The sequence below is a fragment of the Sarcophilus harrisii genome, chromosome 4 (genome assembly GCF_902635505.1).
Source record: "Sarcophilus harrisii chromosome 4, mSarHar1.11, whole genome shotgun sequence".
Lineage (NCBI taxonomy): Eukaryota > Metazoa > Chordata > Mammalia > Dasyuromorphia > Dasyuridae > Sarcophilus > Sarcophilus harrisii.
Window position 1 is genome coordinate 98,287,435 of NC_045429.1, and position 27,103 is coordinate 98,314,537.

Consider the following 27,103-nt stretch of genomic DNA (forward strand, 5'->3'; position numbering starts at 1 on the left):
AGCGTGAAACTTTTAAAATTTCTACATAATTTCTCTGATGATATCTACAACATATAGAATGTTCCAGAAGTTACAGTGTAATCTTAAATTATTAATGTTTAACTTTTGGGGAGACTCTCAGAAAAGCTTTCATACTTGTAGATACAAATGTTTTGTACCTTATTGTTTAAAGAATTTTATTTTTGGGATTGCTTCAGTCTTAATTAAAATAACTGAATTGTAGTTCTTTAGTAGCTATTGGTCTTAGCCAGGGAATAATCAAGGTGTAGTATGTTAAATAATTAACTATGTCAACTCAAATAAATTGCTTATATTAAGTACTTTTGACTTGCTCTGGCTACTCTTAATGGAAGGCATCTCAAATTCAGTCACTCAGTATTTTCTGATTGTGGTGTGAAGGAAAAAGAGGGATTATAAAACCAGCATACAAAGATCCAGGTCCCTTTAAGTTTAAGAATCCTTTTATATAAAGCCTACCCATCAATGCTATTGAAGGAAACAGACAAATAAATGGATTTTATTGTACTAAGAATAGGTAAGATTTATATAGTGTTTACTGTAGTATGAGTACCAAGCATTGTGCTGAGCATTGGGGATACAGAAAAAGCAAAAGACACGCTGCCTTCGAGGAACTTACAATCTAATGGATAATAGTAACTTAGGATTTATAGAGCACTTAACTATATGCCAAGCACTCAAAGCAAATACTTTATTATTACTATCTTATTCAGGTCTTGCAACAACCCTGTAAGACAGGCACTTTTATCCCCATTTTACAGATGGGGAAACAGAAGCAAACAATGGCTTTCCTAGGGTCACACAGATAGTGTCTAAAGCTGGAATAGAACTTCAAATCTTCTGTCTCCTAGCTGGGAACTTACCTCTTGCCCCACTGGCCAGGATTTCCAAAATTGAGGGTTAGGGTCAGCTTATTTTCTCACTGATTTTAAGAGATATTAACTAGATAAGAAGTTTGAGTTGTCTTGTGCCTTTACCTTAGGTAGTGTTGATTGGATAAGACATAATATAAAAGGAGATAAAGTGAATGGTTCAGGACTAATCTCTGACATGATTAATTCTAAATTATGAAGGTAGTTTTCATGTATTAAGACTTTCAGGTAGTATCCCTCATTCAAATTCTACTTTGATATGCTCACCTGGTAGAAAAGTGATCTTGGGTTCTTGAAGGTTATGCTGAGTGGAAGCTCTAATGATCCTTCCAAACTCAAACATCTTCATGTGTAGGCTGGAGACTGAATAGGTATTTGTCTCCTTAGGACAGGCCACCTTGTTTCAGGAGGCTCAGTATATTATGAAAAGATAAATATCTATGAGATGATGGATTTATCTGTTTATAGAACCTTCTGACTAACTTAAGGACATTTTATATTTTCTCCTTGTTTGCTATTTTATGCAGAATTATACTCGGGTGATTAACTTGAAATCTGTTGATTCTATAGGGTGAATGGCAGTGCACCAAGTGCAAGAAGTTTAATTCTCCAAGCAAAAGGTACTGTTTTCGATGTTGGGCATTGAGAAAAGATTGGTATTCAGATTGCCCTAAGCTATCCCATTCCCTTTCTGTGTCCAATATCCCTGCCATGCCAGTGAAGAAAGATGACCCAGGAATTGATGTTCCCGATTGCCGAAGAACCATCTCCGATCCCCTTGTCCGACCCAAAGAACCGTTTAAAATGGAAGAAAAACCCAAACTGCTGGACCCTTGCAGCTCAGTGGAATTCTTGGATTTGGCTCAGAGTTCTGAAAGCCAGGAGACTATTTCTAGCATAGAGGAGCAGCCAGACAACCTTTATGAACAGAATACAGATACAGAAGCTATGGAAAATTGCAAAAATCTCTGTAAGCCGTGCAAATTGTGTGAGAAGAGGCCACGAGATGGGAACATTATTCATGGGAGGACTGCCCATTTAGTGGTTTGTTTTCGCTGTGCCAAAAGATTGAAGAAGACCAGGGCTCCATGTCCCATTTGTAAGAAATCCATTCAGATGGTCATCAAAATCTTTGTGGCATAGCTGTTTAGCTCCCTGTCATGTCAGGGCTCCACATGTCGGTTGGTGAGCATCTGCACTTAGAGTGTGGTCTTAGCATGGCCTTCCCTCTTGGTTGTGTGTCATTTCTGGTGAAACTACATGGAGTTTGAGCAGGAGCTCTTTAGAAATAGGGCACTCTTCCTGAAGATTCTCTTTTGAGGACCTCTTAAAATAGACAACAGGTTTTCAAAATAATTTCATCTGACTGAAAAGTACCCAGAATAGCTGCCCTCCTTTTCTTCACAGGTTGGGGTAAATACAGAGGGATTGAAGAGGGAGAAGGAGCATGATACGAATATGAACCTTTTCTAAGCTTTCAAGTTCCTGGAAAACTTTTATTATTGGCAACAGAATCTCAAATACCCAAGATAATTAGGATAAAATCAAAGCTATCAATTTGGGAACAAGATGTTATTCCTAAAAGCATGCAGCTTATGGCAGAGCGGTGGATCTCTTCACTTTGCAGTCACATTGTTCAGTTCTAACACGGGACAAGGGTCTTGAGCAAAGCAAAGTAGCCAGTGATGCTTCTCTTTAGAAGGAGACTGAGTTATGTTTATTGAACTAGCCCTCATAAAAGTGCTAGGCCACACAAGAATCCTTGTACTTGGTGCACAAAACTGCATTTCTGAAAGACCAGTAATGCTCTCTGAGATCTAGCAGTACCATTCTTATTTTTCAAATGAAAAAAGTAAAGTTCAGGGAGATTGTCATATACCCAAAGTCATATGCTTGTGACAGCAAGGACCAGGATCCTTAGAAGTATTTGAATTGTACATTTGATTGAAACATGGATTATTCAAAAACATTTTGAAGAATGTCACCATTCTGATGGTGCAATAAGACCCTTAACAGTAAGTGATAAATTTTGGTCTTGAATACTTAAACATTATTAGAATTTGTTGTGACTATTCTTGAAGGACTCTCTAGCCTATTTATTCTGTTTTCTGCATGAAAATGTGCCTCCGGATTTCAAGTGACCTCTATTCCCCCCCCTCTCCCCCCCCTCCTATTTTGCCATATCAAAAGGTTGCTTTTGAGAGTAGTTATTAAGGTATACACTATTTGTACCTAGACCAAGTATAAAGCCAATTGAGTTCTGCAGACATTTATTAACCACCTCTTAAACATGCAAGGCACTGTTAGGTCCTGGGGCTATGTATAAGGACTCAAATCCTAGCCCTCAAAATAGTAATTTTGTAAAGTTTTAGTTTTTTATAGAGTGCAAATTAATAGAATTTAGGGAGGAAAAATGTATTCATATAATAAAGGGAAAGCTTATCCATTTAGGAAGGCATGTGAATTTAGACAGCAGTCAGAGCAAATATATGGATATATGAAAGTTTACAAGTTCAATTTAGTATTTCATTTCTGTACAACTTTCATCTCCTGAATACTCAACTATTCTTTCTTTAGCTTTTGTTTTTTATTTGTCCCATGTGTGAAAAATTTTGTTTTTGAAAGATCCTAAGATGTGCATTAGAACCCAGACTTATATGATTGCTCTTGGATCCCATCCCTCTTCAAAATTTCTATTTATTTTTAATTTTCTTTCCCTCACTGCTAGAGAAACAAATCATACTGTAGCCTAAGTATCATGGAACTTAAGTAGTAACCAGACTCTTCATGGAGTCTAGAGGGGAGAAGGGAAGTCTGTATTTACGCAAACCACCCAGACTCTCCAGCTTCTTGTGAGCCTCATAGATCTGATGCTGGAATAAACAGCAGGCTGTCTCTTCCAAATAGTCTATGGTTTTATAAACTTTATTTGACTCTAATTTTGATTTTGAAATGATTTTAACGATGTATCTCGAAGTAACCTATTTGTCTCTCTCCTTTTTATTGACCTTTCATCTGACTGTTGTAAACACCATTAGTCATCAGATAACTAGCTGTATTTATATATACACCCACATATATATATGTGTGTGTGTTTTATAAAAACAAGTAGGTTAAAAGGACTTAGAAAGTTAGTGAATTTCTAAATTTTGTCTGAAGAGGCTTTCTAATTGTATTAACTTCATACTCGCTATACTTAAAAATTTTGTACAGGTATTTAGGTCTTATTCAAGTCTTTAAAATACTTTAATAATAAGTCTCAGAAGGTCAAATATAGCTGTTTGTATTACCATATCTTAGTTAAGTATTTAAAGATCTTTATATTTCTATAAGTTACAAGGATTTTAGACATTTCCTCCTCCCTCACCTCAAACCCAGTGTCTTTCTCCTGTCACATGAAATCAACTTTGACCCCTAGTCACCTGGCAACAGCAGACTGATAACAGATTTTATTTTGGATATTTTTTTTTCTCTGCGTGCGTGTGTTCTTGTGTATTTCTGTGCATTTGTACATAAGAGTTGTGGTTTGTTTTTTTTTTTTTTTTTGAGGGAAATATTTTGCTTTTATAATTGTGTGGGTTTTGTTTTTTGTTTTTGTTTTACACTTTTGTTTGCATCATTATTTTGGTCACCCCTGATCTCTCTTAGCCTCTCATTGGAGAGTCATTTGTATGAAGCTAGTGCACCTTAGGTTCACAAATTTTAAAAGCATTTTTGGGTGTTATTCACTGTTGTCTCTATGCTTTGTAGTTCATAGAACCTTAACTAGCTGGTTTTTCTTCTAGTGAGCTCTGTGTACTCATGGAAGAAACACATGGTTTAGATACTGTGAATCTTTCTCCCTCTCCTCCCCATTCAGTTTATCTTTTCAAATTGTTCAGATCCACTTATAATAAGAGTTATTCATAGAACTGATAACACAGATATTTAAATTTTATCAAGAGAATAATAATTTTAAACTGTCTATGAAGAACAGTAGAACAGGCGCGAGTGATATGGACTCTTTGCACCTTATACTTAGGAATATCTGAGGAACTTATAATCCTTTTTGCCAGAGGGGAAACCCAAATGTCTTTTCATTTCACTGCTACTAGAAATACTACCAAATATGTTACTATAGTGGTCCAGAAGCGTCTTTGGTTGGAGGTATGCATAATGCAGGTCAGAGAATGAAGGGAATACAAGATGGTTCGTATGGAGGTTGATCGGTGAGGGAAGTCCCAGGATGGGGAGGTAGCCATGTTAGTGTGGCTTCATTTTTCATGAGTGCTGGTATACTCTTATATGCTGAACCTACTTGTTTTTTATAATCATTGCTCTGATTCTTGTATTAGAGTTTCCAGAATTAATAATGTGTTCTTATGCTCTGAGAAAAGCATTAATGAGAATAACCAACTCCTCTCCCTTTCCCCTTCTCTCCTTATAATCAGGTCTTGTTAAAGAAACCAGCCTGTTAAGTCTTATTGAGTATTTAAATGTAGAGGTAGGTTTCCTCTACCCTCTATCTAGTAAGAGGCTTTTTAAGGGATTGTAAAATGTTAGCTAAATAGTTTTTGAAAGACATATTGATGTATATTTCAGTATTATCTGAAGTACAGAATGTTCTCTCTGTTGCTGCTTATGTATTGACCGGTAATTAATTTATTGCTTCTTGGGTTTCTAGCTAGGTGTCTAATGCCATCCTTTTCCTATTCTGGATTGGTTGTACAAAAGACCGCGCAGCACATGTGTACAACATTTCCTCTAAGAGCAGCTATTTTAATTCTGTGTGTTAACTCCTTCGGGGAAATGAGCACTACTGGTATTAAGATTTGTTTTTTCATGTTCAATTTCTGCCTAATCTGAGGCCATTGGATTTTAGGACAATGCTTCTACACTTAAAACCAATTTGCATAAGTCCTTTCCACGCCCACAACTAGTTTATGTCTGTTTAGAACTCAACAATTAATTTTTGGCAAAATTGTTGATCTGTGCAGATAATAATATGGGCTTATGTAAGAATGGAAAAGATGGGACAGCAAATCTCAATTTGAGGAACCAGAGGCTGTCTGAGCTTCTTGGCTTGAAGAAGCCTTCCTGCCAGCCCCATGTGACTGAGCACTCTGAAACAAAGCTTATCTTGCTAGTGCAGTGTTCATTCTTGTCCTATCATTAGCCACTTAGGTTAGCTTATTTTGTAATAAGAACCAAAATTTATCCTTTGCTTGATTCCTTTAGTAAGCCACTAAAAATTTGGGGGGGTTTGAAAAATATCTTCAGATGAAGTGCCTAAACACTAGCATGCCTTCTGACTAGAAGCTTGGGCTTGGGGGAGACAACATGGCAGAGGGAAAATCAGGTACGAGTGGAGAGAGCCGGCAGCCAGCCAAGGGTGGGTCTGAATAGGGATGAAAACCCTTGGAGTGCAGGCTTTGACTTCAGTGTATGAAGTCCTGAGCTCTGCCAGAGAAGTTGGGGTAGAGTAAGTATAAAGAGCACCTTTGAGCAGCCAAAAGGATCTTTGAAAAATCCCTATTATTTAATGCTCTTTTTTTTTTTTTTTTTTTAATGAACTTAACACAGACATTTCAATATATAAAGTAGTAGTTAATGGACGCTGCATGTGAACTTGTGTTAGGTGGAGTTTAAGTGTAGACTACATTTTCAAGTAGCAAAACTGTGTCCTCTTTGGAACTTTTCTTGATTTTTCTAATATGTATTTTTAAATATTGGTGCTCTTTATATCTTTTTTGATATTAAGCCTTGGAACAAATAAGTATGGTCAAAGTTACTTTAAACATGTTGGTCATATCTGAAAATGTCTTTTTCATTCTGCCCCCCTTGGCTCACTGTCAGGAGAAATGCCTCTCACCATTAAGTTGTTTGACTTTGGGCAAGTCAATCTCTGAACTGTACTTCCCTCATCTGTAAATAAGGATAATAATATCTGCCCTGTCTACCTCAAGGGTTGTTTGAGGATTACGTGCTTTAAAAAGTGCTAAAGCTTTTCAATGATTCAGTTCCTGCAAACATTCTATCTACTACATAAAATAGCAGTAATGGGTAGTATTACCCTGTTGGCAGACAGCTCTTGGGCAGATATATCAGGTACTCATATCCAGAACATGGGGCACATAAACTCACAGGCCTCCTTGTCTGGCAGTGAGCTTGATTAGGGTGGTGTTAAACTCCTGTCCAAGCAACGTTTCACCAACTTTTGCTATGTAGCTGCTGCAGAGGACCAAGTTAGGATAATGGCTTTATGGATGTTTATGTAGTTTCAGGTAATAAGTTTCCAGCATGTAACTGCCATACCATTTTAGGGGGAACACAAAAGTTCTCTTGTTCTTTGCACTTGTGTAGTTGGTACAGAAGTCACTGCCAGTGGGCCAATAAGCATGCAGCTCATATTAGATTTTTGTACAAGTGCTGAAGCAAGTATTTTTATTTTAAGTGTCAGAAGAAAGCGTTATTAGCAATTTCTTGAATGGTTCTATAACATGTTCTGATGTGAAAAAAAATGTATTTTTGTTCTTAATCTAGTTTTCTTAAGACTAATTCTGCAGCACCTATGTATATTTTGGCATTTGCAATATTTAATGCTTTTGAATAAGTACTGAAGCTGTATTTTGCCCGTTACTATTAAATAGATCTTTAATTTTGTCATTGTGATGCCATTATTGGAAAAATATGTGATTTTACTTGTATGAGTAAAATTTCCATTTCAGGTAATGACAATCTGTGCATGATTTTGGGGGAAGGAGAAGAGAGCTGTACTGCAATAGAGTCATCGTCAATTTTAGTAGAAACATCCATAAATACTTGGTAGTTGAAGTGATGTGCAGTATCTCCTTCATTTTCCTAAACTTTTGGAAAGCAAATTCTCAAGAGTTCAAAGTGGGGTTCTTTACCTTTTTTCCTTTTATTTCTTCCCATTGCCCACAATCTTACAATTCAGGAGTGCAGGAGTAATATCACCACAGTGTGATAACACAGGTCCTTGCTGGGGAGATCATAAATTTAGAGCTGTAAGGGACCATTGAGTAGTGCAGCCCTTCCTACAACCTCATTTTGCAAATGATAAAGCTGAGGCATAGTTATGTCTCATGGGTTGCTCAGGATCATTGCAGTTAAGAAGTATGAGGTGGGATTTGATCTCACATAACTCCAATTTCCTGGTCTAGTGCCTTATCCACTGCTTAAGTTTTGCTCATCAAGCCTGTTTTTCCAAAGAGTCATCCACCCATTCAAGTGCATTTAGTATATTAATGGTGGGGAGGGGACTTCTCAACTAGTAATTCTTTCAGCAAACATTTATTAAAACATCTCCTTTGTGTAACATACCACACTTTTCCATTGTAACTTTTTAGCTTCAGTTTCTTAGATGTTTATTTTAACTTGATTTTTCCCCTTTTGAGCATGGAGGTAATCAACTATGGATACAATCTCCTTGCAAACAGACAACTCTAGAATCCTTTTTAGTGACTTCATGTTAGTGTTCTCCAAATAAAGAGTTCATTCACCCTAGAAATGGCACTAGAGGCAAGGGATAGTCAATGATGGAGTTTTAAATTGAGGGAAGCTGCAAAGCCAGGCTGACAGGGTTGAAGAAACTAGAACTTGTCCAGGCTACTGCTGCCTCCCCAAGTAAAAGATAATTGGCGCTGGCAAATCACAATCCCAGCTCTTGTAATCAAATGTGTATAAGGGTAATGCAGATGGATGGAGTAGTTCTCCCACCAGGGGGCACCAGTGGCACAGTTCTTTGAAAAGCAGCTGGAGAAGAGATAGTTAACCCAACTCCAAATAGATAGTCCCATTTAACCAACTCAGCTATTTAGTGTAACACTTCCCATGTTCCCGGCGGTATTTAAATGTTCTTGTTCCTTGTACTTTGAAGAATCTCTTTTGTGTTTGTAAGGATTCCAAACTACTCAAGTCCGTTTATTCATTTCTCCATCTCTAGACAACTTTGCAATAACTTTTTTAAAATGAAAAATCTGCATATCTCAGTTCCTTTTCCCCTGGTTTATGCAGATGAGTAATAGTGCTCTACAGTTTCCTTTGCTTCCTCTCATCTATTCTCTCTCCCTCTTGCCAGAAGGGTAGGTGGAAGAAAGAACCTATTTTCAGTCAGAGCTTGCAGTCATTGCAAACTCTTAAGCCATGTCGCATATGAAATTGTCATTTTTGGGGGGAATCTGTCATGCTGATTGGTAGCTGTCTTATAAAAAGGTTATTCTTTAGCATGGAATCCTTTTTTCTTTTTTTTCTCCCCAAATGAAGGTGGGCAGGTGCTCTTAACCTGGTGTTAGTGAATCCCTTGAGGATGGATTTCCAGGGGCTATGAACTTACATTTTTTTTTTAACTTATATTTTTAAAAAAAGTATATTTTAGTTATTTAACAGCATTGATTTTCTTTATAATCTCATGTATTTTATGCATTTAAAAACATTAAGAAATTTCATCAGCCTGCCAAGAGTTCATGATAGAAAAGATTTAGCCCCACTATAAGCACTTATAAAAGGTTATTTTATTTATATATATGTATATATATATGCACATATATGTACATATGCAAATATCTTTGTATCCTTTACTTTCAATAAACTTTTTCTGGATGAAAATGTTGAATGTATGGAATGTGTCTATATAGTTAGTACCTTCTTAGTCATTTCCTCTTAACAGTGGGGAGGGAAAAGTGGCTTACCTTTCAACATGTTTCACCATTTCAGAATTCATTTAATTTTTATTCGAAGTGTGATATTTTATAACTGGAAACAGTAGCCAATCAAGAAAAAAAGTGAAAGGGTGCTTAGTTAATCTACAAATGTACATAACTCTACTCAACATTTTGCAGAACTTGGTTCAGAAAAAAGTGCTATCCATTGAATTGATACCAGGCCAGTTAACCTTAACCAAAATCTTAGTTGTCTACATCTTTCTTTTTGCCTAAAGCCCTGCAGTAGCTTTCTAAGTGGTCTTCCTCCCTCCAGTCTATCATCTTTACGATTTTCAAGTATTTCTAAAGCACAAGCTTCATCCCCCCTCAGTTTAAAAAGTTTTGATGGTTTCCAGTGACATCTAGGATAAGATACAAACCTTTCCCTCTTTCCTCCTGACCCATCACGTATTGAACATTCTGGCTGACTTGTTGCTTTCGGAATGGAAGGTTCCACTTTCTGTTCCTATTTCTTTACCTGGGCTTGCCACCCCCTGCTTCCCTAGCTATATTTAAAGCTGTGTGTCAGTGCCACTTCTAAAAGGCCTGTGATTTCACCAGTCATCAATTCTCCCACTCCCCCAATTAACATTTAGTTTGATCTTATGCTTTATATTGGCTTATTTCTGCATGTGGTGTTTCCCTCAGTAGTATATAGCTTCTTATGAGTAGCAACAACTGTGTTCATTTTTGTCTTTGTGATCCCAGCACCAATCGCTACTTGGTGTGACTTTTATAAGCAAAGAATAAGAGACAATTGGCTGGGGACCGGCCCTGTGATTTCATTAGTGTAGAGAATTCCTCTCTCTGCTAATGTAAATTAGTCACCTCTGCAAGTCACGTTTTTCCCATAGCACTGAGAGGAGAAGTTAGGTGACTTGCCCAACGTCAATATAGCTATTACATGTCCGAGATGGGGCTTAGACCCAGTTTTCCTGGCTTTCAAGCCAATTCTTTGTCCATCGGGATCCACTGCTGCTCAGAAATAAATGTCCCTTAGTGGGAACTGAATGTAGACCACAACATGACATCTTTTTTACTCTTTGTGTGTGTGTTGCATTTTGTTTCCTAATTTTTTTTCCTTTGTGATCTGATTTTTCTTGTGCAGCATGATATTTGTGGACATGTGTATAGAGGAACTGCACATGTTTAACAAATATTGGATCACTTGCCTACTGGGGAGGGGAAGGGGGAGAAAATTAGAACACGGGTTTTGTAGGGGTAAATGTTGAAAATTATTGGTGTATATATTTTGAAAATAAAAAGCTTAATTTTTTTTTTTTTAAATGAATGTCCCTTGGGTAAATGGGAAAAGGGAGAAACAGCCTTCAAATACCTTTGCTAGTTTGGTAATTTTTCTATTCGTGGAGAATGAAAGATAGGCAGGAGAAGGGGGATCCACAAGTATTGGGGAAGAAAATATGTAAGACAAAATGGCATCAAACCTCCCCCTTCTCTAATCTCGTCTGTTCCTGTCTATTGGCTTCTTCCCCAATGCCTACAAAGCTGAGCAGATCTCTCTCCTTTAACCATCACTAAATCCTTCCATCCTCACTAAGTATCCTGTATCTTTCCATCCCTTATTGGCTGAACTTTGAAAAAGTTCACTTAACTTTTGCTCTTTTCTAGCAATCTAGCTTTCAACCTTGTCATTCGACAAAGTGTATTTTCAGATGAGGAAACTCCTGTCAGTGTAGGTGGGCATCTGTGCCTCGGACAGCCTGGCCTTGGGAGGGTAAGGATGGCCAGGACCCCATGGCCAGTGCAGTCAGAATGCTTACATTCAGCTTCTGGGGCCAGCCCTGCCCATCATCCCGGGCTTCACTTCACATGGGGAGCAGTGAGCTTTCTGTCCCTGAGAGTTTAAGTAGCTGCTTTTGTAAAGATGGGAGTTTGGATCGCCTCTAAGATCTTTTTCATGCTTGAGAAGATGAAGGCAGAATTGGAGAAGAGACCCCTGAGCTTTAGATCCTTCTGTATGACAGCCAAAGCAGATCTCCTCGTACTCCTTTCCTAACTTAAGTCTCATGTAAGACTCGTCATCTGCCTGTTCCCTGGAGGCCCCTTGCCTTGTTCTGGCTTCTGGCAGTTGACAAAATCTAGCTGAGTTTAGTATCCTAACAGCCAGTGGGGACCCTGCCTCTAACTCTAGTGCTAAAACAACTAATTTTCTAACCCAGCTGTTCAACTGCACTGATTTTCGTTTAAATGCATTCTTTCAGGAAGCTCCCAGGCAACCTCCTCCCAGGCTCCACCCCTTAAAAAATCCCAGCTGAAGCCGGGGTCACTGAACCGGCAGGTTAAGGGATAGACTGCCAGAGCACACCCGTCAGGTGGCCAGACCCCTCACCCTGGGGTCTCAGTGGAGCCTCCTACTTGTGGAGGAGAAGTTGGAATGTATTTACATCTAATCTACCTGCCCCCCTTGGGACTTCCCATTTGCAGATCCTTTGAGTTCTCTGGACTGGTAAAGTTCTGCAACTTTAAAAATAGTGTCTTTGATCTCCTGCTTATGGCAGTGAAATTGTCAAATGTGGGGGAGGTGAACAGGGCTTTGCAAACCAAACCTTTGATGTTGAGGAGCTAAAAAATCTGAGCTGAAAAATTTGCTGCAAATGTTAAACATTAACATGCCTGGAAAGAGGCAAAAGAAAGCAGGTCTTTTCACCCTCCTATGCTCCGAGGCTGCACATTCAGCCTTTAGCTTCCGTTTTTGTGATCCTGTTGTGAATGCCAACTTTAGGAGCTGGGGGAGAGAGCTGTGTGGGCTTGGGAAATGGCCCCTCAAAAAGTCCCGTCTCCCATTTATCAGCAGTCTGGTCAGCAATACAATCAGGCCAACTTTCTTGAGTCTGCCAGGGAGGTTGTAGCCTGAAAATCAGCAGACTTGGAGCTGGGGTCAATGTAACTTGGGCAAGTTTGGCTTACCTCCCTGAGAGTTCCTAAATGAGATTCCTAAATGAGATAATATGAGTGAATGGGGAGTAAGGAATGGCCGATGTGGCCCTTGGAGCTTGCACAATGTGCTCAAGCACATGAAGAAGGCTTTTTGAAATTCATGAAGGGCTCTGCTCTTCCTACCTGACTGTTATTGACTGTTAGTGAAAAGTCTTAATTGACCTTTATTATTTTTATAAAAATAAATTCTATTATATTATTATGTATGATAATGTATTCATTATTTTATTGACTGCTGAGTCAGAACTGTGAGTGTATGCAAAAGGATCGAATGGAAGAGATTTGTTCCCTGTGTTAAAGCAACGACTGCTGTGGGCCTGAGTGAGGGAAGACCTTTGGGCCCTCTCTCTCATCTAGTTGGTTGCCTTGTGGCTATGCCCATGGTAGCTTTGTTCCTTATTTGTTTTGTTCACTCCTGAGCTCAAATGAATGAGTATCAGATCTGGAACAAGCTAAGACCCTGTGACATTCAGAAGGTCTAGCAGTTACATTAGAGTTGGCTGGCAGACCTAGTAGCTAAGTCTACTGAGGAGCTAGCCCTGAAGAGGAACCCACTTGATCCCACGTGGGGTGAATTGACTCAGCAGCTGAAACATCCCGTCTTTCAAGCAACGGAATGGCTTGTCTGTCGACGAGGCCATACTCAGAAGTTGGTGGGGAGGAATGTTGGGTAATTGATAACAAGGAAAGAAAACCTGGTCAAGTTACAATGGGAGACAGAATAATTGGCAACCTGATATAGAAGGAAACCTATTAAGCTTAGAATTTGTGAAAAACACCGCCCCCCCCAAAAAAAAAAAAAAAAAAAAAGAAAAAGAAAAAACTCAGTTCCTACAAGAATCCCGATGGGGAGAAGATAGCCACATACCGGGGAACCAACCTGACATTGTACGCTGGGATTGAGAGACTAAACCTCCAGCCTATGTCCTCCAAAGGCACACAGATTAAATCTTTGTAAAACCATAGAGAAAAGTGGGATTTCTGTCCTGATCTAATCGTGAACTAAATTGGAAGACTCCCTTGAATAAATGGAAGAGTAAATGAAAAAGCAATTATTAAAAGCTTACAGTCTTCTGGGTGCTGTGCTAAGGAGTTGGGAAAACAAATGTGAGAGATTCTTACCCTTAAACAGCTTGTATTCTAATAGGGGAAGGCAACATTTTTTAGCCAGGGAAGGGTGTTTTGGTCTGAGAAACCACAGAGTTGGTCAATATAGCAAAATGAGATGTCCCAGTGATCAAAGAGGAAGGAAGTATCAGAGCCTGGATTCAAAATCTAACTCCCAAGAGCCTGCACAAGTTAGTCATTCAGAATTTCTTAAGGACTTACTATGTCTGCTGCCATGTTAATCACTGGGATACAAAGACAAAAAATAGACCCCAAATAGTACCTGCCTTCAGGGAGTTCCCATTCTAATGAAAACGGCATGCTGTACCCTTTGATCCAGCAGTGTTACTACTGGGATTATATCCCAAAGAGATTATAAAGAAGGGAAAGGGACCTGTATGTGCACGAATGTTTGTGGCAGCCCTTTTTGTAGTGGCTAGAAACTGGAAACTGAATGGATGTCCATCAGTAGGAGAATGGCTGAATAAATTGTGGTATATGAAAATTATGGAATATTACTGTTCTGTAAGAAATGACCAACAGGATGATTTCAGAAAGGCCTGGAGAGACTTACACGAACTGATGCTGAGTGAAATGAGCAGGACCAGGAGATCATTATATACTTCAACAACAATACTAGATGATGACCAGTTCTGATGGATCAGGCCATCCTCAGCAACGAGATCAACCAAATCATTTCTAATGGAGCAGTAATGAACTGAACTAGCTATACCCAGAAAAAGAACTCTGGGAGATGACTAAAAACCATTACATTGAATTCCCAATCCCTATATTTATGCACACCTGCATTTTTGATTTCCTTCACAAGCTAATTGTACAATAATTCAGAGTCTGATTCTTTTTGTACAGCAAAATAATGTTTTGGTCATGTATACTTATTGTGTATCTAAGTTATATTTTAATATATTTAACATCTACTGGTCATCCTGCCATTTAGGGGAGGGGGTGGGGGGGGTAAGAGGTGAAAAATTGGAACAAGAGGTTTGGCAATTGTTAATGCTGTAAAGTTACCCATGTATATATCCTGTAAATAAAAGGCTATTAAATAAAAAAAAAAAAAGAAAACGGCATGCTGAAAATTGTACATACAAGATATAGCCAGTGCTAATGGGGGAGCAGTTTAGAGGAAAGGCACTATAGTGCAAAGGGGAAAGGACTATGGGAGAGAACCTGGAATTTCTTCTGCAGAAGGTGAGATTTGAAGAATATCCTGAAGGAAGTAAAAAAAAAAAAAACAAAACAAAAAACCCAGAAAGCAAAGAGGAGGAGGGGGAACATTCCCGGTATAAATGTGTGTGTGTCTAGAAATGGAAGAAGTTCCTGTAACTAAAACTAGATCAGAAAGAAAGGGAGAATATGCCATTCTCTGCTACAGGGAGTTTTCAAAATTGGGTCGACAGTTGCACAGAGACAGGGGCCTGGATAAAATCGCCCCTGGAGTCAGAGCACAAAGGGTCTGCTCTGAACACTAGCATCTTCTTCACTGCTATAGATGAGGTAACTCGTTTTTTCCTGACCTTTTTGATTGTTTTTGTTTAATTGACTTTATATAAAGAAAAGCAAACCTAACAAATGCAGATGGTCTCATGCTAAATATCTTTCCTGGCTTCTGGCTCCCCGGGTCCCTGTTTACGTGAGTACTCCATGGGGGCTGCTTTGATCTGCCTCAGCTGCTCCCAAAGGAATAGTCACTGGCATAGATTAAATATTTACCATCAAGCTGGTCCCCACACACCCCTGTAGGCTCATTTCTTTAATTAAAGATTCAGTGTGAAGGTGGGTGGTGTTTCCATTGGGCAGGGAGGGAGAGGCAATGTAGTGAGTTTGGTCCCTTCAGGGGAATTTAGCTTTGATTTCTCGCTCTTTTCCTCCTTCTCAAGAGTTTTGAAATCCCTCTTCCAGAATCAACACTGAAAACTGATTTAAAAGAAAAATTCAAAGCTTTGTGATCTTAGGCAAGTCACTTCCTCTTACTGTTTTCATCTGCAAAATGAGGTTCTCTACAGGGTTCATGAAATCACAATATTTTTAGTATTTAAAAAAATTTTATTTTATTCTGAACTTAAGAAATAAAACAAGTATTTCGTAACAAAGCAGGATTGAAAAACAGGATTACACCTGAAATTGCCGATCCATTATATACAACTTGCTATTCTTTTCAAATATACAACAGAATATATATGTCAATTCTTTTTCTAGATCCAAACAGTATCTTCATAGGATCTTTGCTGTTAATTTGGGTATTTATAATAGAATGACTTGGTTGCTCAAAATTGTTCTTAAAACAATACTGCTGTTACTGTATATAATTTTCTCTTGATTCTGCTCATTTTGGTCTTCATTATTTCATGGAGGTCTCTTCATGTTTTCCTAAAATCATTGAACTTATCATTTCTTATTGCAGAGTAATATTTCATCATAAATGTATACCACAATTTGTTGAGTTTTTCCCTAATTGATGCGAAACCCTCACAATTTCCAGTTCTTTGCCATCACAAAGAAAATTGCTATAAATATTTTAGAACATGAGGTTTCTTTTCGATTTTCTTTAATCATCTTGGGAAACAGACTGGGTGAAAGGGTATAAGCAGTTTAATAACTCTTTGAGCATAATTCCAAATCTCTCTAAAATGGTTGGATCAGCTCATAGATCTACCAGCAATTAATTAGCGTTCCAATTTTTCCATACCCCTTCCCACATTTGTGACTTTCCCTTCTATCATTTTAGCCAATCTGATATATAATGATATTTCAAGGTTTTTTAAATTTGAATTTCTCTATTCAGTTATGATTCAGATCATTTTTTCTTGTGAGTATAAATTGTTTTTTTTTTTTCATCAGAAAACTTCCTGTTAATGTCCTTTGACCATTTAATGGAGAATGACTTGCATTCTTACAAATTTGACAAAGCTATTTATATATTTGAGATATAAAACCTTCATTTGAGGAACTGTACAAATCTTTTGTTTCTCCCAGTTTTCTGCTTTCCTTCTGAACTTGACTATGTTTGTTTTATGTGTAAAAAACCTGTTTAATGCAACCAAAAAAATCAATTTCACATCTCAAAACACTATACCTTATTTTTAAATTTTTTTTTAAAGGGCTATTCATAAGTCTGACAGGGATTATATTCTATCTTCACATTTTCTTGTTATATCACCCTTTATATTTGGGTCTTGTATCTATCTTGACCTTATCTTAGTAAATGGTGTAAGATATTGGTCTATGCCCAATTTCTGGCCTACTCCTTTCCAGCTTTTCCAACAATTTTTACCAAGTAATGAAATTTTATCCCCAAAACTTAAGTCTTTACACTTCTCAGACATGATTTACTATTTTTGCCGCTGTGGATTGTATGTGTATTCTGTTGCATTGATCTATCTTTCTATTTCTTAGCTAGCACTGAATAGTTTTGATAATTTCTGCCACAGTTTAAGATCTTGTACTGCTCAACTTCCTTCCTTTACATTTTTTCCATTAGTTCCTTTGATATTCTTGACTTTTTGTTCTTCCAAATAGATGTTTTTTGTTTTTTTTTTTGCTTTGTAAAATAACTTTTTGGTAATTTAATTGGGATGGCATTCAATGTATAGATTAATTTGTATTTTTATTATGTTGTTTCTACTTTTTCATAATTAATATTTTTCCATTTATTTAAATCTTTTTTTATTTATGTACAAACTTTTCCATTATGGTTTTGTTCACATAAATCATAGCTTTGTTTTGGTTGGCATATTCCCAGATATTTTAAGCTGTCTGGAGTTCTTTTAAATGTGATATCTCTAGGTATCTCTTCCTGCAGAGTTCTCTTGGTAATGTATAAGAATGTTGATGATATATGTGGGTTTAGATTATATTTGGCTACTTTACTGAAATTATTATTTCAATTAATTTTTTTAGTTGAATTGTTGTAATTTTCCAAATATATCATTATATAGTTTATAAAAAGAGATAGTTTTATTACCTCATTCCCTAGTCAGATTCCTTCTATTTCTTTTTCTTCTCTTACTGTTATTACTAGACTTTCCAGTACAATATTCAGTAATATTGGTGACATCAAGCATCCTTATTTCACACCTGACCATACTGGGAAGACTTCTAGCTTATCCCCATTACAAATAATGCTTACAAAAGGTTTTAGGTAAATGCTTCTTATCAAGTTAAGGAAAAGTCCACTTATGCCTATACTTTTAATAGAAAGGTATGTTATACTTTATCAAATTTTTTTGGTATCTCTTGATATTATCATATGATTTTTATTACTCTGATTATTGATTTAATCAGTTATGTTAATAATCATTCCTTTGTTAAACCAACCCAACATTCCTGTATGAATCCCATATGGTCATAATGTATTATCTTTGTAATATACTGTTGTAATCTTTTAGCTAGGATTTTATTTAGAGTTTTTGCATTCATATTCATTAATGAAATTGTTCTATAATTTTATTTCTTTTTCTTTTTCCTGGTTAAAGTATCAATATATAATTTTTATTTCATAAAAGGAATTTTGTAGGACTCATTCTTTGCTTATTATTCCAAATAGTTAATATTGAAATAAGTTGATTTAAATTTTGATAGAATTAACTTGTAAATCTGCCTGGTCCTGATGCTTTTTTTCTAAGGAGCTCATTTGTGCCCTGTTCAATTTCTTTTTCTAAAATAGGTCTGTTTAGATATTCTATTTTCTCTTCTGCTAATTTAGGCAGTTTGTATTTTTGTAAATATTCTTCCATTTCATTTAAGTTATTAAATTTATTGGTGTTTAATTGGGCAAAATAACTCCTTATCATTGCTTTGATTTTATCTACTTCAGTGGAATATTCATCCTTTTCATTTTTGATTCTAGTAATTTGGTTTTCCTCTCTTTTTAAATCATATTAACCAATGGTTTATCTATTTTATAATTTTTTCCATAAAACCAACTCATAGTTTAATTTATTAATTCAATGGTTTTCTTAAACTAAATTTTATTAATTTCTATAATTTATGATTCAGTATTTGGGTATTTTTAATTTGTTCTTTTTCTAGTTTTTTTAATTGCATACCTAGTTATTGGTCTACTCTTTCTTTTTTATTAATATAATCACTTAGAGAGAGAAATTTTCCTCTTATTACTGCTTTTGCTATATCCCATAGGTTCTAATATGTTATTTCTTTATTGTCATTTTCATGAATGAAATTACTGATTGTTTCTATTAATTATTTTTTTAACCCATACATTCTCTAAGATTATTTAGTTTCTAATTAGTTTTTATTCTATGTTTTCATGGTCTATTACTAAATATAATTTTTATTGCATTGTGGTTTGTAATGGAAATATTTAACATTTCTGCTTTTTTGCTTTTAGGTATGAAATTTTTGTGCCCCAAGATATGGTCAGTTTTTATAAAGGTACTGTTTGCCTTTATAAAGAAAGGTTTATTCCTTTCTATTTCCATTCAGTTCTCTCCAAATATTTCTAACTTGTTTAAAATTCTATTCACTTCCTTAATATCTTATTTATTTTTTGCTTAGATTTGTCTAGCTCTGAGAAGGGAAGATTAAGTACTCTACTATTATAGTGCTACTATTTCTATTTGTAATTCATTTTTCTTTTAAAAATTTAGGTGCTATGTTATTTTGTGCATATGTTTAATAATGATATTGCTTCATTACCTATGGTTCCTTTTATCATAATGTAATTTCCCTGTTTATCTGTTTTATTTAAAACATTTAATTTAATGGATTTAATTAAATCCATTTTAGCTTTGATTTTGTCTTATATCATGATTGATACTTGCATTTTCTTTTATCAGCTGAGGCATAATACATTCTACTCCAGTCCTTTATTTTAATTTTTTTTAATTTTGTGTATCTCTCACTTTTAAATGCATTTCTTTTAAGCAGGATATTATCAGATTCTAATTTTTAATTCATTTTGCTATCCATTTCTGTTTTATGAGTGAATTCATCCCATTCAAATTCAAAGTTATAATTAATATTTGTGTATTTACCTCCATCCAATTTTTCTTCACCACTGTCTTTGTCAGCCTCTTTTTACCCTATACCTCCACACTCCCTTATCCTCTCTCCTAATCCTTTTCCTTGTTTTATCCACTCGTCTAAATGTCCATCCTTTTTCTTCTCTTGTTGCCTTCCTAAATCTTAACCTACATATACTTCTAAACCTACCCCTTCTTATCCTGTACCCTCACTTTCTTATTTCCGAATTGCTCTTTTAACTTTTCCTATGCAATTTTGCTTTTTAGAACTACCACATCATACTCAACTCATCATCAATCTTTCTTTTGAACTATCCAATTACTAATGACGATCCTAAGAATATGATTTACATTGCATTACATACATAAAAAGTAAACAATTTGATCTTATTGAATCCCTTGTAATTCGTATTTGATGTTTACTTTTTATTTCTCCTGGACCTTATATGTCAAAATTTCTATCAAGTTCTGGTCTTTTTGTGACAAAAATCCAAAAGTCAATTCCCTGAATGTTTTTTTTTCTCCCATTCAGGATTATACATAACTTTGCTCGGTAAGATATTTTTGGCTGCAACCCCAGTTCTTTTGCTCTTCAATTTATAGTGTTCCAAAACCTCAGTCTTTTAGTGTAGCAGCTGCTGCGTCTTGTGTAATTTTAATTGTGGCTCTGCTGCATTTGAATTTTTTTTTAAATTTTCCTTGTTGTTCATAATTTTTTCTCCTTAACCTGAGGGTTTTGAAATTTGGCTATGATATTCCTGTAGGTTTTCTTCCTGGGAACTCTTTCAGGTAGTAATCAGTGGATTTTTCTATTTCTACTTTCCTCTCTTGTTCTAAAACTTCAGGGCAGTTTTCTTTAATTATTTCTTATAATAGTGTCTCAAGATTTTTTTTTTTTTTTTGATTATTGCTATCAGGTAATCTGATAATTCTTAAGTTTTCTCCTCTTGATCTATTGTCCAGATCAGTTGTTGTTGTTGGGCTTTTTTTTTTTTTTTTTAATGAGGTATTTCTTTCTCTTCTATTTTTTTTCTTTTAAAAAATTTTTAAAAATTATTTCTTGGTGTCTTACAATGCTATTTGTTTACCCTTGCCAAAATTCTAGTTTTCAAGGAGTTGTTTTCTTCCTTAAGATTCTGGATCTCTTTTTTTCCCCATTGGAAAACTTTCTTTTCATAGTTTTCTTGATTCTCTTGGATTGTTATTTTTTCTCTAATTTTTTCTCAATCTCCCTTATTTGATTTTTAAAATTCTTTTTAAGTTTTTCCAAGAACTCTTTTTAGGAACATGACCATTTGACATTACTCTTTGGGGTAGAAGAGGCTTTTTTTTCCCCCTAAGTATTCTGCTCTGAAAATGAATCCAGGTCTTCTCCATCCCCCCAGCAGCTATCTATGGTTGGGTTCTTTCTCCTTTGCTTATTCACTTTTTATTTTATTTTTATTTTTAGTGACTTGTTTTTATAATCACCTCTAGTCCCAGGTAGTCAGGGAGAGTGCCTGTTATTTTTTGAGCTTTGTCCAGGGCCCAGTCTCACTATTCCATGCTGGGAGTACTTTTGCTTCCTGAAGGCTCTTCAGTGTCTGCTCTGGAACCGAAACCAAGAACTCAGCAGTTCTATAAGAGCCCTCACCAGGTGTGTACTGGTTTCTTCTCTTGGTATCCAGAGCCCAAGATGGGGCGTCAGCAGCACAGCTGGGCCTGGCATCTGTCTTTGACAGAAGAGTCCTCAATCTCCCCCTGCAAGTGTCTGACCCCCCACTGTCTGAGGTGGAACTTCCTGTGGTTGAGGCTGCCCCCCACCCCAGCTGTCGCAGCTGAGATAATCTAAAGATTTCTTTGCTATAAGTTAAAAGCAGATCCCAGAAGTACACCAGGAGGGAGGAACCCTAAAGATGGCAAGATTGTAAACTGCTCAAAAGTCTTGTTCCAGAGACCAAGTCTTTACAATATCTAACTGGACAAGCAGATAAGCTCATGACTTAAATGTCCATTCATTAGAACACTGATGAGAAAGACATGGACAGAAAATTGGGGCAGACTTTTAGTTCAGAAACCAGTGGGAAGAGGTGTAATAGCCTCAAATCAAGGCAATTTACTGGAGCCATACTGAAGGTGGGGGTGAACTGAACATCACACATAGCTTCAACTTCACTGCTTTAGTGAACTAGAATGAGAATTCTCACAATTGGGAAGTGTTTGCACTTAGGGGGTGTTTGCATTTCACTCAGGCCAAACCTTTGTCCTGGGTCTAGCCGCAGTTCCCGTTGTCCCAGGAGGACTGCTTCTGGGCCCCAACTCTTGTTTGTTTTTGCTATTCTACATTTCCTGTGAGATGCTATTTTGTCTTTTTTATGGAGGAAATGTGGAGAGTTTGAAATTTTCAGACCTATTCTCCCATCTTCCCAGAATCCCCCCTAAATCATAGTTTAAAAGTCATTGATTCTAACCTCTCCTTTCACAGATGAGAAACTGAAACCCCAAGAAGTCACCTTGTCTCAGGTCACAATGTCTAAGAGTTGAACCCAGGTCTTCCTGACTATGCCCAGTGCTCTGCCAACCGCACCATGCCCTTTTGTTATGAGAAATTGCTTCACAAAGCACTCTATAAATACAAGCTATTTTAATTATCCTTTTTCAAGTGAGGAATGATTCACAGTTGCAGTTTGGAGGGGCAATCTAGTATGAGCTATGCTTGAATAGAAGTCTCCCCTACAATGCACCCTCCAAGTGATCATCTGTCTTTTGCCTAAGAACTGCCATCTTTTGTCTGAAACCTCCACGAAAGGGAACTTGCAGCCTCTTAAGGCAATCCTTTCTCCTTTCTGAGTACTGCAGCTCTAATAAAATTCCTCAGAAACTGTTCCTTCCAGCCCTTCTCTGAAGCTTCGAGGATCAAAGATTTAGAATCAGAAAGCACTTCACTTCACAGATGAAGAACTTGGCTGCAGAAAGATTAGATTCCCAAGATCATACAGGTGAGCAGTGTGTAGGTCCACAGAGATTTGAACCTGGATCCACTGATCTAAATGATGCCTCCTGGGATTTCTGAGTTGATTTATTTGGGCTTCTCCAGTGCTTGAGTCCCTGTGCCTTATAGAGTCACAATTAATCAGTCAACAGTTATTAAATACCTATTATCTGACACTGTTCTAGACACTGAAGAAGCTGAGTTTGAGGTTATGTTGACTTATGGCTTGTGACTTGAATTTTTAGCGTTTTCTTGGTCGAGTCATTTGCTTTTCTGGGCCTCCATTCTTAGCACAATGCCTGGCACATGGTAGGGGCCTAAGAAATGCTTATTGATTTATTGACTTGACTCAGACTGAGATAGGAGGCACTTAACAATCGCTTGTTGATTTGACTCCAACCTCCATTTTAATGCCTTCTGTAAAATGATGATAATAACACCTGCTCTCCCTACCTGCCAGGGCTGGTGTGAGAACAAATGGAGACTGTAAATGAGAAAGTATATTGAAAATGTTAAATGTGCCCTGCAAAGGGAGAAGACTGTTTCATCAATAAATGTGTCGGCATTGACATAGGCCTAGAGTTAACAGTAATTATAGCTGACATTTCTATCTTGCTTCATGTTTTACAAAGTTCTTTTCATCTATTACTGCTTTTCCTCCTTACAACAGTCCCATGAAGTAGGTAATGGGAGTTTTATTAATCCATTTTATAGATGAGAAAACTGACACTAAAAGAGATTAGGAAGCCTGCCTCAGGTACCTTGAGAACCAAGATTTGAATTTAGGTCTTCTGACCCCTAAATCCTGTGATCTTTTGTCATAGTTACCCCATGATCCCTAAAGTTGAATCAGAGTAAAGGTTCTTCACCTTTTTGTGTGTCATAGACTTCTCTGGTAATCCAATGAAGCCATATGGACACTTTGGAATAATGTTTTTAAATTCATACAATACTCGGGATTACCAAGGAAATCAAAGTTTAGTGACATGCAACTAATTAAAATATTAATAACAACTAGGGTCTACACAAGTCTTTAGTTTCTTAATTCACTTTAAAGCTATCATTGTAAGTTTTAAGTTTGAAAATATCATGAACTTTTGGGACATCCTGTCTTGTGTTTTAAGGTCTGCAAAGCACATTTGATTACCATAATGACCCTATGAGCTTAAAAGAGAAATGAATCAACAAATTCACTGACCTCGGTTAAGAAGCCCTGCATGAGAGGAAAGATCTGATGAGAGAATATAATGGAACAGGGGATTCAGTGAAGCCTTCTGGTCAAAATCTCCAGGTCTGTTCTGGACCCAAGCTTATTTGATGCTGCCTCCATCTGGGAGCTCAAGAAGCACATCTCCAAACAGGATTTCCTTGGAGCCACAGATATCACCCCTTTAATATCTATTGAAATGAGCTGTCCAGAAATGCAGTTTGCGGTTGGCTGTTGAAGGTGTACAAACAGCGGTGCTAGGTTTGAGGGACCTGTAGAAACTCTGTTCAGGTAAGACAAGTTACAAGTTCAAAACCAGTGTTGCCACATTTAAGTAGATTAACTTGGACTTAAAACATTGATCTATCTCTTCTGGGTCTGCCTTTTCTAGCCCTGATCCTTCTGCTTCTGGTCCAAGGTTCTCTTACCCCCTGGCTCCCTGGTAAATCTCCCTCTCAGATCAAACCCCTTAGTCTCATGTTGAAACTGTCCTCACAACAACAACTTTGGCCAGGGAAGGGACTCTGTTCTCCCTTCCACTCCTTATCACTTACTGATCCATATCTGTGGGCTTAGGGTTGCTCACATTTAAAGTATTTAAATATTTAAGAATCCTCTGGCCAATGCTGAACCGTTGCTTCAATGTCAAGCCCTCCCACTTCAGAGTCTTCTGATTGCTAGTACCTTGTATTGATTGTTAGTCCTGGATAACGTTCCTTACCTGCCTTCCTCCTGTTCTGGATAACTGCTGCCCGTTCAGCTACCTGATTTCTCATGTAACCATATCCACGCTGCTCTGCTACTGTCCGTGGTCCTGGACCTTACAGATTCTTCTCAGTACCTAATCCTCTTGTCACTCGGTTCCAAGGGAACATGTCTAATAGCCACTTTCTCATTACATTTGTTCAGAAGTCAGCCAGAAAGAGTTACACTTAGAAGTCTGAGTACAAGAATGCACTATTTCCATGCTATTATTGCATAATTTGAAACTATGCAAAGAAAATGATTAAATGTTTATTCCTTCTGATCCAGTCATTCCACTTCAAAGTATTTGTTCTAAGGATGTAAATGACAAAAAAAAAAAAAAAAAAGACCATATATATCTACATATGTGCGTATGTATGTATATGTGTATATGAATATGTGTTATGTATATGTATGTGTATATATGTAAATAAAAATCTTATTGTATCAGCCAGTGTTCTTAAGCACATAGGTAGAAGGGATCATATTCAGATCTAGCCTCATTTAATATATAGTGGTACCTGGATACTTGTCATTAATTAGTTTCAGAAGGTATAACCACAGAAAGTATGTTTCTATCTAACCATCCCTCCCTCCCCAGTTCTTCAAATAGTCAAGTGGGGCTTCCAGTTGCAGAGGAACAAGCCAGCCTAGACGGGCTCCACCTTTCTTGACTCGGCTCACTTTCGACCCTTGTCTCACACTGTTCAAGCTTCCTTTGTTGGGGAAGGCCTGGACATGGGGGTGGAAGCTCTGCTCCCTCACCCTCTGCCCCCACCTGAGTTTCTGCTGCCACCACCACTGCTCCTGCTACCTTACTGGCTGCTCACTGCTCCTTCAAGGGGCCTATTTTGGGAGCTGGGAGACTATGCTGTAGCCATTCTGCAGGAACTGCACAACCTCAGCATTGGGCTGCAGCCTGCAGTTCCACATACACCAGCACCTTCAATGGGGAGGAGCTGTCCGAGGTGTGGCAGGGGCTGGGGAGGACGCCCACCTCCCATCCTTCCTGCTCAACCGAGAGTGGTGAGAGCTGAGCAAGTGTCAAGTGCTGAAGCATTATTTTTTTCCTTGAAATACCTCAAATCCTACTTTTGACGAGTTTCAAAGCAGATGAGTGCTGAGGTACCACTGTATAAGCCCAGAAAATCAAAGTGGTTTTCTTGACCGCGATCAGCTGTAATAACAAAACCCAAGCCATTTCACTCCCAGTTCAGTGCTTTAAAACTTTTTCTCATTTGTTTTTTTATATCATGCTACTATTGGGTGACACCTTTCAGTGAAAATATGGAGGTATTCCTGTTTAGGACAAAGATTTGTCCTGGGGTGATCTCTGAGATCCCCTCCTATTATAAGAGTCTGTAATTCCCTATTCAGAGGAGGGCAGGATGAAAGAGACATTCTCTGTATTTAAATGACATAGTCCCAAGCATGTGTGTCAAATTGAGTGAGTGGACTTTAGAGAGTCTGGCCTTTGCAAGTCCATAAAGACTTTTTATGATAGAAATAACTACTTCTCCTCTATCATAAAGCATGCATCAGAGAATCCAGCCACCTAGGTAAGGAAGCTTTTGTTCCTTCCCGTTGTGTCAGGCTCTGGAAGAGGTGATCTCTTTCCTAATGAGAACAAGATTATTGAAATCAGTGTGGTTTCCATGGAGCAAATGAGAGAATAATTGTAAAGTACAGTCACATAGTAGGCACTTAATAAATGCTTTTCCCATTCTTCTCCTTTCAGTTGGTAGAGTGTCTGAGTCCAGACAAAAAACTGTCAGAGAATGTTAGAACTGAAAGAAACTTTAATCCCTTACTCCAAGAGTTAGTAACCTTTTAAAGAGAAGAGCCTTTTTTGGGTAATATTCTTGAACATTTTGAAAAGTTTCAAAATACTCCCTCTCTTTAGTGTAAGCCTTCCTCCCTCAGCATAGATGCTTGCAATGGGAAGATTTGAATCCACTTCTTTCCCTACCCTGTCTTCCTTACTTGAAAAGAAAATGGAAAAAAAAATTGAAGTGTCTTTACAAACCCAAAAAGACTCAGTGAGAGGTAATGGCTTAGAGGAAGGTACATTATTCAGGGGTATATGAAAGTAGACAAATTGAACAGAATAATCATAAACTGAACTAGAGAGGAAAATAGAGGCTTGTTGGAGTGATTCCAAAAAAGAAATATTCACATAATCAGCAACTTGAAAGAATGAAAAGGACATCCAATGCTTACTCTATGCCAAGTACTATGCTAAATACTGGAGCAAGAAATAGAAAATCAAGAAAATTCCTACTCTGAAGGAGCTCATTTTCTATTTAGGAGATAAAATATATATGGGAAGGTCCAGTGGTAGGTCATATGGTAATGTCTGATGATCCTCAGTATCACTGATGATTATAGTTGATGATTCTCCGAGTACCCCAGCCCTATGAGAGTCCATTTCCTGTCTCATAGGGTAGAGCTTGAGAGGCCCATGTCCCTACCCTTGGGAATGGGGAGATAGGACACCCATGGGTTGTGACTCTGGTAAG

The 27,103-nt window shown here is 37.3% G+C and overlaps 1 protein-coding gene and 1 long non-coding RNA gene across 5 annotated transcripts in view; both read left to right on the forward strand.

The window, feature by feature from the left end:
- MDM4 (MDM4 regulator of p53) overlaps positions 1–9,732 on the forward strand; it is a 46,288-nt gene extending 36,556 nt beyond the window's left edge. For all 4 annotated transcript variants that reach the window (XM_023501936.2, XM_012547827.3, XM_003767610.4 and 1 more), the window contains one exon: positions 1,461–9,732. In XM_023501936.2, the coding sequence (XP_023357704.1) occupies positions 1,461–2,033 (573 nt within the window). In that variant the 3' untranslated portion in view covers positions 2,034–9,732. The remainder of the gene's footprint in view (positions 1–1,460) is intronic.
- An 11,305-nt stretch (positions 9,733–21,037) lies between these two features.
- On the forward strand, positions 21,038–24,909 carry LOC116419092. The gene is made up of 2 exons (XR_004229349.1): positions 21,038–22,640; positions 23,758–24,909. It is a non-coding gene; the product is annotated as an uncharacterized LOC116419092 (long non-coding RNA).
- The last annotated feature ends 2,194 nt before the right edge of the window (positions 24,910–27,103 follow it).